General features: G+C 41.2%; 1 protein-coding gene across 5 annotated transcripts in view; it reads left to right on the top strand.

The window, feature by feature from the left end:
- Positions 1 to 14344, top strand: part of shf (Src homology 2 domain containing F) — a 94234-nt gene that overhangs the window by 21685 nt on the left and 58205 nt on the right. For all 5 annotated transcript variants that reach the window (XM_088296845.1, XM_088296844.1, XM_088296843.1 and 2 more), the window contains exon 2: positions 2478 to 2610. In XM_088296845.1, coding sequence (XP_088152971.1) covers positions 2478 to 2610 — 133 coding nt within the window. The remainder of the gene's footprint in view (positions 1 to 2477; positions 2611 to 14344) is intronic.

Genomic DNA, 14344 nt, shown 5'->3' with positions numbered 1-14344 from the left:
AAATATTCTGCGAGAAAGAAACAGTAAAACAAGGTTTCCACCTAGCAGTGCAGTTCAGTTTGCCACAGTTTGAAACAGTTAAACCAAGATCAGGCTTGTACGCTGACTTATTATGAGAAACGAAGCTCATCTGTGACTCAGTCAATCCTCCAAATTGTTGGTTGCTTTCCCAGCTTAAGTGAAATCATTATATTATACATGATTACTTTCGGCATGATAGTGTGTGTGTGTGTGTGGGGGGGTGCGTGCATGTGTGCTCTTGTGCCCGTCTATCCCTGATTGTTGTCTCAGCACAGCTCCAATGAGTGATAAGCTTGTTTATATTTAGTCTAAATGATTTCCCGGTGCCCATGACTCACAGGGTGTTGTGCCCGTCGTGCACACTTAGGTCGATGCATAAGCATTTGGCTGATTAGAGCGATACATCAGTGTGTTTTACTAGCGCCGACATGATTTGAAATTGTTGAGTGCCTTGTTCCTGGACAGAGAAGGTAACCAGAAGACATGACTTGACTCTGAGTGGTGATGTCATAACGCAGTCAACAAGGCTGATTTTGGGTGCTTGATTGTATCGATTGGTGCTGCCAATCATGCGAGACGGCTGTTTTGCCTGCAGCTTTGCTGTCGCGTTTAGTTTTCTCACCGAAATAATTTCAAATATTGACACATTGTGGAGTTGTGGCATGCTGCATTGACTCATGAGGGCTCCTGTCACTATTCATGTTTCTCAAAAAAAAAGAATTTAGGTGAGATGAGCGAGCACCCTGAACTGGTCACCAAGTCAATTGCAGTACATGTATGAAAACCAACCATTCTCACTCTTAATGTACATTCACAACCTCGACAAAAAAAAAAAAAGGAACTCTATAGTAGTTTTATGGATTTGAAGGAAGTGGGTTTATGTTTTGGGGCTTCTTCTCTTAAGGAATCTGTAGCAAAATGTGCTTCCAGGTGACGGCCAGCAAATTGCAATTTAATAGAATAATATAACAGAATATAAATAGACAAACAAGCGTTCAGTTTCTCATTCACACCACAATATAGAGTGTTCTATGAACCTAACGAGAATAATTTGGGAATGTGGGAGGAAGCTGCCGTATGAGGTGCAAACCTACGCAAGCAATCTGTGAAAACATTGCTTACTTCAGACAGGAAGGCCTGAGCGGAGATTCAAACTATGAACCTCAAAACTAGAATTCAGACGCGCGAACCACTATTGACCATGACATGACTCGGCCAACATTCAATGTAAATATTTAATTTCCGGCAACATGGTGCAATAGCACTCAATGTCACGCAATTCAAAGTCCAAGTTCAAATCTCGGTTGGAACATACTTCGGGTACTCTGATTTCCTCCCGCATCTTAGAATCATTTTCATAGGTTCGGGAGACTGTAACTGAAGGGTGCCCGAGTCATGAGGCCTGTTTTATATGTTTCCCTGCTCCAACACGCCTGATTCATTGATCGTGATAATTTCACGATCAATATCAAGGCTTGCTGATGAGCTGATCATTTGAATCAGGTGTGTTGGAGGAGGGAAACATCTAAAACAGGCTTCACAGGGGCTCTTGAGGACTGGACTTGGGCACTCTTGTTCTAAATTGTCCACCGGAGGGTAAGTGTGAATTGTTGTTTGTTTAGACGTGTCCTCCGATTGATTGGTGATCTGGCCAGGGTGACAAAGTCATCTTGAATTGACACCAGTACCGTAATGAAGACAAGGAGCATCGACAATAGAAAAGTAGAAGTTTTATTACAAGTAACTGGAGGTGCAATAGCCTTTTCACTCTGTTCTTTATGAGCAGAGAATGTCAAGATGAAATAATCTTGAGTCTCAACAGAGACCACTCGGCAATCACAAACTCCTCCGCTCACGCCTCTCTATTAGCACCGTTGTCCGAGAGGACAGATGGCTCCGTCGGGCCTCGAGTTCCTTTCAAAGCACACACATTTACTTTTGGAAAAGCTGTGTCTTGGTGAAGAAAGGATATATTTCACAGATGCAAATACACCCCCCAGTGGCACTATAGATGTACACTGTGTTCCTTCCAGTTTTGGGCCGTGTTCTTTGGGTCTCAGGACGTCCGCCTAATTGCCATCTACTGCGCAAGACTGCAATTAGCTCAGGCTCGCTGGCCGGACGGCTGGCCGGGTATAAATCTGCCAAATTGCTTGTCCTAAGAAAGTCCTGCAGGCCTGCTCGAAGCCTCTACTTTTTGAAGAGTGGGCCTGTCACTGTCGTATAATTAGGCCGAGCAGCATTTTCAGAGAGAGCGTGCTGGAAGCCCCGAGCTGGGCCATTGCGGTGTGCTGGAGCATACCGTCGCATGTATTACTTCATCTCGTGGCCCGACTCTGCAGATGTCCAATGCGCATGCCGCCTTATCTGTCATCTCAACCCTCGTTATGTTTAACAGAGCAGAAAAATGAATCTCGCCGCAATTTCACCTTTCCCCTTGTCGTATCCTCTCACAGCTCATTATTCTGGAGGACTACGCCGATCCGTTTGACGCCGAGCAGGCCGGCGGCACGCAAGCCAGCACGGAGAAAGTGACCACAGAGAACGACGGATACATGGAGCCGTACGAGGCCCAGAAGATGATGGCAGGTAAGAGTGACGACGTTTTGTCGTATTGTTGATGCCCACTTTGTGAATATCTGTCACATTGCGTTCACATGTCAGGTGAAACATTTATGTAAATTTGCAGTTGAACTTTAAAATTTTGTTGATTTACAGTAAATGAAAAATCGAAAGACCATGCTTACGAAATCTCTCTCTCTCTCTCTCACTTTATATATATATATATATATATGTATATATATATATATATATATATATATATATATATATATATATATATATATATATACACATGTATATGTTTCAGTTTTTCAAGATTTTCTTATTTTTTTAACCATTATTCTGTATTATTTACTGCTTTTTAAACTTTCTTCTTCAGTTAAGTTTTTATAATTTTTGCTTGTTATTTTTAGTGATCTTTTGATTATTTTTTTAAACAGTTTTACATGTTCTTTATTTTTACTATTTATAATTTATTTTCAATTTTTATCATTTGTTTATATATATTCAAATTTTTTGTTTATTTTACCATTTATGAACTATTTATTTTTTCCTTTTAATATTTATTAGTTTTATTGTTTTTGTTTACTGTTTGAGGGAATTTTGTGAAATATTATGAAGTTATTATTTAGCTATTAAACCAGTTTATCTTAATTATTGTTTTTTGTTATTAAGTTTTCCTTTTCAAAGCGCTTTGGGTCCCAGATGGTGTCGATAAAAGCGCTTGCACTTCAATTACAATTCAAATAAACTATTTGTTTTTTCATGTCTATTTTACTATTTATTTAAAATCATGTGCTTTATCATTTCATTGGTATCATAATTTTTTTTTATGAGGTAGCATGGAAGGCTTTCTTTCAGTTTCAGTTATCACCTTCACCTTATCCATGACAAAACATAACACAATGGCACGATTGCCACTGTTACATGTTTCTTAGTCAGTGCTGTTACTTGAACACACTTGGTGCACTTGTTGTTGCAATGTAATTTTGCCGCACTCTTCCACACTGGGACTCACGAAAGCGCTTCCGATGGCCCAGTGCTGCTTTAACATGACAGGTGCAGCGGAGCAGAAAGCAAATGTGTGTCATCGAGGATTTGGAAACGTTTTCAAAAGCGGCGACTTGCCAAGAATGATATGATACCCGCCTCGAAGCGATTTGCAGCAAAAAAACAGAAGAATAAGGTCGAGAGAGGTTCTGAAAAAGGGTTATTTTCTGAAATACTACATACAAGCGGCTTCATGCTGGGATTTTCTCGGAAGACGTTTCTTTTATTTTCCTTCTCCTGAGACCACAACAGTGGTGTACTCGTAAAAAGAATTTTCAGCTGCACCGCATACTCCACACTGCTTTGTCACACTGCACATTCATCCTGTGGCTGAGCGAGCAATGACAAAAAAAAAAAAACAAGAAATATGCAAACATAATTGTAAATATTTTTAAGGGTGAGTGGAACGCCACACGTGTATGTTCTTGAAAAGTGGAACCTCTGATCCTTTTAGTTTGGTTCAAAGAAAGAGCCAATTAAAATGAATTATATGAGCAATAAAAATGTTTTTTTTTCACAAATTAAACGGTTCCTGTGTCGCAATAAAAGATACAATACACAAACAAAGATAAGATACATAAAGAATAGAGCAACACAGCACACTTAATGTGGACTTGTAACAGTCTGATTGAAATCACTTGGTTTTGAAGCAAAGGCTTACTCAGTGTTGCCACGTATACGCAACTTCTAGACTACTCTTTGCAAAAGTAACAAGCAATAATGTGAGTGACTTTTTTTTTCTTTGTTTTTGTTCTTGTGCGCAGCCACCACTGGCTAATATGTCACAATTTGGCGGAATTTCAAAATGAGCCGCTCTTTGTTGTGCTGTTTTACACTTCAAGGGTGGGCAGGCAACTTTAGAGACGCGCCTATTTGTGTACAAGCAATTATAGCTACGTTTTTCATTTATATTTGAACATGTTCACACGGGACGGTAAATTGCAGGTGAAAGAAAAAAACAAAACATTCAGTGGTCTTAACTTGAAACTGACACTGAAAATCTGGTGTCAGGCTTTTTTTCCTGCTCTAATAGAATTCAGTTTAGTAGTTATGAACAAAACTTGTGGTGCATTCACGCCAGAAAGTCCTTTAGTCCGCTTGTTTAGTCCAGATCAATTTTTTTTTCTTCGTTTAGTGTGGTTCATATTCACACTGTACTTTTTGTAAGTGAACTGTATTCTGTAAACACATCGCCACGTGTGATGATTGGTACTCCCATTGGACAGAAATGATGAGGGCAGCACGTGCAGCTCAAAACACAGAAATCCTTCTTGCTTCGTTGTTACTCTGCATCTTCGTGCTTGTTATGAGACCTGCAATATAATTTGGAGTGTCAAGAGGAGCCACTCAACGGCGCTATGTTTGTAAATTTTGCGTCGGCAAAATGTGCGCAGTAACCCTCAGTAAGACCATGTTCTCTGCGTGCACTGACCCATGATACGATCTGATCAACATTCATGACAATGCCAGGCTCCAGCGGCTTGTTCAGCTCAAAACATTGCGTGTCATTGGTGTGGATCTGCAATGATTTGTATTCAGATCTGAAATTAACCGCACAGAATCGGTTTGAAAGTGCACAAGACCACCCCAAAAGGTGTATCTCAATCCGGTAGTTTGATCTGTAGCAGGATTCACTTGTGTGTATTCAAACCTGCACAAAGGGTCCTTGCATGCGTGGGAAATGACGCCTGGTTTGTTTAACCAAACAGTGCAGGTGTGAATACACCTTAACAGTACGGAGGGTCAGGTTTCAAATGTCATCTCACTCCTTCCTGTGTGTATTTTGCAGTTGTTGATGTTCGATACATGCCTGCATGGGTTTTAGTTTGTGTAGTCCACATTACATAATTAAGTTCATTGAAGACTCTAAATTGTGTGGTATCAATGTAAGAGCAAATGTTTGTTTTCTCTATATGTGTCTTGCCTTGTCGAGCGTTCTCACAATGGGCAGTACATTTTTCTGGATAATTTTGATGTGTGCCGGATGAAGCAAAGCAGCCCCAAAGTCAGCATGTATGTTTCATGCTCAGCACAGCATGTTCTTTGGCCACTGAAGGAGCTTACTATCAAGATTGAAATTTGCCAAATTGAGTGTTGAAAATTCACACAGCTTCTGGGTCTCATTAGCACAAAGTTTACTGTGACACGTAAAAGCAGCTTGGGTATGTTTTTTTTCTGTGTCGGGCACAGAGTGTCTTCAAAATCTCAAGATTATTAAGGCAATCGGAGGCAGCATGCGCCCACTATCAGACAACTTTTCGGTCATGCATCCTGCAACCTTGGTTGACATCTTTTCAACTTTTGACACAGCGTCCCATCACAGATCTCCAGCTCGACAAAAAAACGCCCCTGTGTCTCCTCAGCAATTTTCCTCCCGTGGCCTCCAGACAATCTCTTGTTTTCATCTGTCTTACAAGTTTGACCCTGGCCCAGCCGTTGCCTCAGCCGAGTAAGGAGCAGAAAAAAAAATAAAAAAGATTTATTGCCTTCACTTAGCTGCTCGTGGCTGTAAAGAAGAAAAATCAGAGCAACTAGATTTTTTTTTTCTTCTTGTGGCAGCACTTGAATGAGTTTTAAATTGAGCGAGATTTGCTTTTATTTTTGCTTGTCTGGAGACACAAAATTAGGTTGGCAGCAGTTGTCGAGGTGATAAAATCCGTTTTGTAGTTTCCATCTAAAACAAGAGGTGTTTTTTTTGTTATACTTCTTTGCGACAGTTTTGACACATCATGTGTGGATTCAGGTATTGAAATCATGAGAGCAATTCATGACGAAATACACAACATTTGACCATTGACCCATATGGTTGTGTAAAGTGTATTCTGTGTGTATTTAAATCATTTATTTAAATGAGGATCTACGCATCACTGAGGCAAATGCATCATAAAATGGCCTGGAGGAAAGAGGTGATTGCTTCTCAATGTTTATATTTTGGAATTCACCTGTAAGGGTAATGTGAGATGAATTTGAAATGATCCTTTTTGTTTTTCTTAGTTTTTTAGATCACATTTTGTATATTTAAGCTTTAAACTTCAGTAAATATAGTTGTTAAAAAATAGTGACCATCCATTACTTGTAAATGTCACCTACTTAAGGGTTCACTGAAATCCAATCTACACTGTGAGCTAAGCTTGCCATAACTACCACTGTACAATTTTTCACAGATGGTACTGACGGACAGCCAAAGACGAATATCTTCCAGCAACTTCCTTATTTGCAGCTCATGTCCAGGCTCGTTTTTGATTTAGCACCATAGCTACGTCATCCATAAACTCCCTCATAAAGCCAACTCTACCTGTAAAATTCAACGGTGTATAAAAAGATGGAGAGTTGTAAAATATTTTTTTTCCAATTAATTCAGGAGTGTAGAGTGGGGGAGTAACTCCACTCTTAATTGCCCCTGTCAAAAAATAAGCGTAAAATGGAAAGGGAGTGGAAAGCAGATTTGCTTTCATACGGAATGATGATTTCTTCATTACACAACGCGCACGCCTTAAATACACAAAGGCTGCTGACGCGCTGGCTTGATTTACGGACGCGTTGGAGGGGCATGTCATGACTTCCTCAACCCGAAACGGCAGCCCGGCCTCCCTATGAGCGAGCGAGCGAGCTTCAGGTCCACCTGCAGTCATGCCAAGACATCCACACCCTCCACCTTGTCTCTACATTTCCGGCATGTGTATACGTCTACGTGTTCCCAGCATGCCTGGCGTGTTTGTCGTGTCTATACGCGTCAGCCATTACAATGTCAACTTTGAACGTGTGTGATTCCAGAGTTTTTTTTTACTACTTTATTTACTGTTAGCACATTCGCAATTGATGGACTCTCATTTCAAATTGGGCGTGATTCAAAATCTTTAATCGATGGACGTTTTTGTAACTATCATGTAACTATCATGCTTCATTTTCCCAAGTGTGAGAACGTTAAGCCATGAATGAGTTTTTATTTGAAACCCAAACTAACTATAGGGAATAACAGTTTTTTTTTCCACTCCTATTGCCGTCTTGCCACATGTCAGCATACCAGCTACAGAAACTACAGGCCATGATATAATATCCTTACCAATCTGTTGAAGCACTTTTGTGCTTGGGTTGCTATTTTGCTTTACGTTAGCATACCAAGTGTTAGCTGGTTAGAATTTGATTGTTTAAATTGAAAAAGTACCCAACTGTGGGGTGTAATCGGCCGTATAACTTTCTATACTCCTATTCTTATTTAAGTGTGGGCATCCACTGTTATCCACTGTTTATGCCACATATGAATACTTAATGTCACAAGATATTGCAAAATGCGCTTACGGGCTGGTGCTATGGCCTTGGCTTTCATTTGAGCTTTTTGGCATGGAAACGCACGCACACACACGCTCACGCAAGCACACACAGACACACAATTGTGTTCACTAGTGACACACATCCACCTCCAGCTGTCAGTGTCGTCATTCCTGGAATACCACAGCGACTAACGAATCACAGGTGGAGATGCCGGAAGAGACTCCACTTATGGTTTGTTATTACCTTTGCCTGGGAGGTTGGGTTTCATCACCATTCGTTTATGAAGCATGGTTGCGCAAAGTTATTTTCTAAGGTGGTTCAGTATATGTTAGCATACCAGCAGTTAGCATTTTATCCAGTCACATTAGGTTTTTGAATTAGCACAGGGCATGGTGTAAAATTGTTAAAGTCAGTCAGAATGCTTTCTGTTCTACATGTTAGCTTTAGCAGACCAACTGTCCACATGTTAGCATTACATGCAGGGCCATTAGACTTTTGATGTAGGCTCAGAGTCCAGCTGCTGCTCCTCCACATTGAGGTAATCCAAATGAGGTGTCCCGTGCACCTTTTTGTCAGGATGCCACCTGGACGTCTCCCTCGTGAGGTGTTCCGGGCATGTCCCACTGGGAGGAGGTCCCGAGGACGACCAAGGACATGCTGGAGAGACTCTGTCACCCAGCTGGCTTGGGAACGCCACGGGATCCCCCCAGGAGCAAGTTGGACGAATTGACCTGAACAGTTCTGTTTCTGAAATGCTGAAAATTTTCTCCAAAAATAAATTGAAGCAATTCATTTTTCAAATCCTCAGAGGTTGGCAGGAAATGCAAAGTTTTAGCAGTCGTGTTGCAGTTCTGCTATTTGGCTATAGGATATTTTAGCCTAGCAACTCTTGCCATTCCGTCGATCTCAGTAGGGGTTTGCACCGATCCACTGAGGAGCAACATGTTCACAAATAAACATGATAGGTTGACACAGTTTAAGGCCATGTTAACATTGCTAAATTGTCCCATTTTTCAAGGGCTAAAGATTAAGAAGTTCTCCCTGGCAAGCCCTCTGGGTTAGAGGTTAGCAGCAGGTAACAGGCCCATTTAAAATCTGGAGGTTGTGGAGGTATGCCATTCTGCTTGCATGTGCTCCGATCCCTCTGACATTGTTGAAGCTGTCGAGACTTGTTATGCTGACAAGTAGAAGAGGCGGCGCTAATACACTGGGGTAGCTTTGCGTCAGGCCATTTCTCAATGAACACACACACGCACACACACACACGCACACCCACACGCCCTTCATAGTCACTCACTCACTCAGTCAGGCACAGCCAAAAATATGTGTGAATTTTCTCACAGTGCAGCGCGGTTTTGCAAACAGCTCACGTGAATTAGCTCTGCGGTCCAGTCCGATTCCCTTTGCCAGCACTGAAAGTCTCTGATTACGTGTATGTCTCTGGTTCAGTGGGAGGAAGTCACACAGTACTTTATTACTGTATATGTACTTTACTTATTGCTTTTTCTGATGACATTTTTTATTCTCTACAAGTGGAAACATACATGTACTTTCTAAATTTTATTTTCCTTTGTCAGCTTGCATGAACGCCAAATCTATTCTTTACAAGTAGTAGAGTGTGAGTACTTTTGCCACCTGTGCTCTCTATTAGAGTGTCCAAAGCAAGTAACACCAGTGGTGTGAACTATTTTAGCCATTCACCCTGTGTCAATATTGGTTTGTTCATGCTGCAGTTATCGTCCAAGGGGGAGGGAAAAACTTTCATGTTTTCCACAATGGCTGACTCATGTTAGCGTGTAAGCTGCTTGGAAGTGTCCACAGGAACATTCCCGGTGATGTGACGGAGAGCATCCAGTGCCAAGAGGTCGAGTCATTGTTAGCCATGGACTTAGCTGTTTCCGTTAGTCATGAGAATGTTGTAACCGAGCAGCAAGCCTCTTGTAGCCTTAAGAGATCCAAAGCCGGGAATGAAGTATGGTCAGGAATGTCATGAGTCCTTGTCGGTCGATGATGTCACGTTTTCCTTATTTACACAACAGACTTAGTTGAAAAAGCTTATGTCGTTGACTCAATTTTGCCTCCGTTGCTTCAAAATGTGATTTATCAACGATCACTTCCTGTGGTTTTCCTGGCTCAACTTGAGTTAGCTCTCTCACATATGGTTGTATGTAAAATAATACCGAACTACGGCGATGCTTTTCATACTATTGTTTTTATGATTTCAGAGGTTTGAGAGCAAGAGACAGACTGAAATTAGGCAGCACCTCTTTTATTGATTCAAATGAAAGTTTATGACTATTGGCCTGCTGTTCCTTAATTGGGTCTGAATGATCCGTTTGGTCTCATTCTATCAAAAGGGTGATCAAAAGGCTTAGGGTGTCAGTATCCAAGTTTTACCCCTGTAGCCTCAGATTAGGCTAACTGTATGTAGCATGGTTTATTTGCACTAACCCTCGCTTGTTGCTAAAGAAATCAAATGGAGCCAAAGAGTTGTTGTTTGTTTTTTTACAGGTGGGTTTATCCTGTAATCTAAAGCGGAATTGGCAAATTAGCAATATGTTATCAACCCTGCCGTGCACTGATATTGCAGACGAGTAGATCTCATGCCTCTTCATTTGTCAATCTTTGCCACCACGTACTGTAAATGGGCCAGATGCATTGTGTACTTAAAATAATAAACACCACACTTTCTATAGGCTAATTGCCTTTTTTTCCCCCACTCTCTGTCAAGGTAAACCACAACTATTAGCTACAGGCATCTGTAAAGCTGAAGATTTAAGTTCAACATTGACTGAACAATTTGATGTTCGCTGATGAAAAACGAGTCAGCCACAGCTGAGTGACTGGTTTTGATTTTTATGCTGAATCCTGCTCATTGAGGCCATCAAATTTTAGTGGAATGTTGCTACCAAGTTTGGTGTAAAGGTGGTTCAAGTAGGAGTTGTAGCAGCGTAGGCACAAAATAACTAATCCTGTTGCATCTTGAATAACAAATGTTTTTATATTGATAAATCATGCTTTACAGTATCGACCATGTGACACTTTGGATTGTCTCAGCCTGCCTTGTCATTTTGTCTATACTCACATATTTTGCAAGAAACCATTTGCCCGCCAGTGTCACATCGACATAATTGTATTAATGACTGACAGTTATTACACAACGATCTGACAGCCTGCTCCTGATGATGTAACACCAGCGCGCCATAATCCCAGAGCAGGTGTCCGGCGCTCACTTTTTTGTGTGCCATCATTTTGTTATGTCTATGACAATGACATGGAAATGTAGCCAATTGAGCATTGACAGTTCATCATTTATCTGAAGGCATGTGGAAAGTGTTTGTTTTGTGATGTGTCCATGAGCCACTTCATGGTTGGTTGTCATGGCAATGACCGCTAGATTCACTAGTGTCCAGCAGTATACAGGCCAGCGTTTACAGCCGTTCACTAGCATGAGTTGGGGCCGCCCCCTAAAAACAGACTCATTTCAGTGAAAGCTAAACTCAGATGTCAAGTGTGCAGTGATTGTTGAGATCCTTCGACTCCCTGACACGTAATTAAGACACCGGGAGGCTGTTTTAAATTGTGAAGAAAAAAATAAACGCACGTCTCCTTTCACTGCTGTGAGATCTTCATCCAAGCTTGCTGTCATCAGACTTTCTTTGGTTACATTACTTCACGCCGCAACAACGCTCAGAAGCTGCGCAGCTCACAACCCACGCATTTAACAAAAAAAATAAATAAAAGACGCAAGTATCACAGGCTTCTTCTCTCGTGTTTGTTGGCTGAAATTTCTATTTTGAGACATCAAAACCACACTTGTTAAATACGTTTCTCGCAAATAATTTTTTGTTTGTGTGCTGCTGCCTTCCTGTCGAGTATCAAGGTGGCGGATTAATGATTCAAGCGCAGTAGCTTTCAGACACGACTCTAGATTCAATTATGTTCCTGACAAATGCAGTGCAGTTGGGTTAAGAAAATCCTCTTTGGCAGGTGAGGTTAAGAAGACAAAAAGTCGCACTGAATTCTAATCATTCTGTTTATCCATTACACTCTACAACTCACATACATTTATGTATAAGAATAACATACAGCACAGACACATTTACATAATATTATAATATTGCCTTTATTAGTCCCACAATGGGGAAATTCGAGATTCGAACCCAGGCCTCCTGGGGAGACTGGGTCCTGAACGCGGCGCCTTAGACCACTCGGCCATCCTGGAACCTGAACCTGATTTAAAAAAAAATAAACACCTTAGCGGGGAATCAACCCAAAACATTTTTCTTTACAACAAAATTCTATGCAGGCATACTCATTGAAACATGGCATTCTGGTGAACATTGTGTTTGTGGATAGGGCTGGGTTTAAAAAAAACATTTAATATAGACATTTCAATTTGAATTGATTTTCTTTTTCATAGCCCAATATCAATTCATAAAACTATTTATCAATACTTTTAATAAAATATTTTCCCTCCATAATTTCACATGACTTCACGCATCATGCGAGATCACAATGCGAAAGTAGCGTATCAAAACTAAATGGCGGAAGCCAACAAACTTGAAGGCAGATGTATTTATTGTTTTGATCAAGTTACGTTTAATAAAAGCGTACAAGATTAATATAAGTGCGTTGGCATCAATTCTTAATGTCAATTTTAATATTTTGACAAATACACAGTTACAGCAGGAATTTTGCACTAATTGCAGCATTGCTTCTTCTGAGAATGCCTTCCATACCAAAGTAAAATTAGTTGCGCGTGAAGTTCTTGATTGAATCGAAAATCAATCAAAGTGATCGGAGAATCGAATTGGGCCCTTGTGTATCAAATCGAATCAATTTTGGAAATTTGACCTGATACCCATTTGTGTAATATGAGTTACGTCGCAAAATCCACCCATTTTTAGTCATCTCAAGGAGCGGCCATTTTATCAATTCTGTTGACAGGACAACACAGTTGCTTCTGGCTCAGGCATCGACGAATCATGGCTCAGCTTCAGAAAATGGAAGCAGTTGTTCGTCTTCAGCGGTTGTTTCTTCTTTGTCTCTTATCTACTCCAATGCACTCCTTCCATGGTGTCTTCTAGTTTTCAGACTGAGATGCCACATAATTGAGGCAACATCTAGGTCAGATATGTGGCAAGACTGTTGGAGCAGTTGAATGTTCACAATTTGTTACTCTAAATTCTGTCACATTTTTAATCAGCATGGTCTGCAGAAGCTGGAAAGTGATCCTGTTTATTTGAATGAGGTGTGTTGCAGCAGAAAGGGATGGAAAACAGGCAGGACAGCGGCCCTCAAGGAACCAGATTGAAGACCCTTGGTATACCGTGTTCAAGAAAGGGTTGTTTTGTGTGTTAGAACCGTATATGATTAAAATAAAATAAAAAACATTTTCATCACAATTGTAAGGCACAGCAGCATAGTGAGTACTCAATGCAAGTATGTAATTTTACTTGTACTCATTTTGAAAAAGAAAGTGGTATTGTTGCATCACCATTACGTTTAAGCAGTTTGCAATTTGTTTTCATTTTCAATGCTGTGACAGTTTTCCTGTTAAGACAAAGAAAAACAATTTTGTCTCTCACCATACCAAATATAAGTTTGACTTTCAAACCAAGGTATCGTACATAAGCAACCATAGTTTTTTGGCGTTTTGCCACATTCACTCTCTGCATCTGTTGCTGTCATGTACCTCAACAGCTGTAGCGTGTAAGGCTTGCACTTGTGCACCCTCACGCCGAAAAAGAGCTTTGGCACACCCCATTGTCAACACGCCCGGTGCCGTCGCTTAACTTTTAGCGCAGACTTGCTCACTCACAGACACATGCTCGTGATTCTATCCGTGCAAGCCATCTGCTTCTCTGCTGATAATTGACTTCCAAAAATCAAGCTCTAGTCAAGTAGCAGCCTGCTATGGCAAGACGCAAGCTACGACTTGCGGGCACTTGAGGGCGAATGGATACTTGACATATCCGATGACCCGCAGGAATGCGTGGATGTGTGAGCGCGGCAGCTGTGTAAACCTCTATCTTGCATAGCACGTATCTCTGCGTGCTACATCCCATGCAAAACCGCTACAGCCCTAGACACGGTATAATGTAATGGTGTCGTTAATCTTGAATGACTTCAGCCATCCGTGACCTGTGCCAATGTAGCTGCTCACACCCGTTCCGCCTCCTCAGCCACCCAGCTGCAAGGCACGGAGCTTGGCCATTCTATCCATCCATCCTTGGCTTGGCACTGCCAAGCACAGTAGGATCTTGGAGGCCAGGAGGAATGTGCTGGCTGGGATGCAAACTTCCTCTCTGTCCTGCTGCTCGAATACTTCTGTTTGTATTGTGTGCAGGTTATATGATATTTGACAGCTAAGTGATGAATCGAGACATGGTCAGCGGCTGAGCCCATACAGCTGTTAAGATGTTGACAATTAAAT

Source organism: Idiotropiscis lumnitzeri, chromosome 5, assembly GCF_059441095.1.
Source record: "Idiotropiscis lumnitzeri isolate Australia: NSW breed Sydney's pygmy pipehorse chromosome 5, RoL_Ilum_1.0, whole genome shotgun sequence".
NCBI lineage: Eukaryota > Metazoa > Chordata > Actinopteri > Syngnathiformes > Syngnathidae > Idiotropiscis > Idiotropiscis lumnitzeri.
This window is presented reverse-complemented; position numbering and strand designations above follow the sequence as displayed.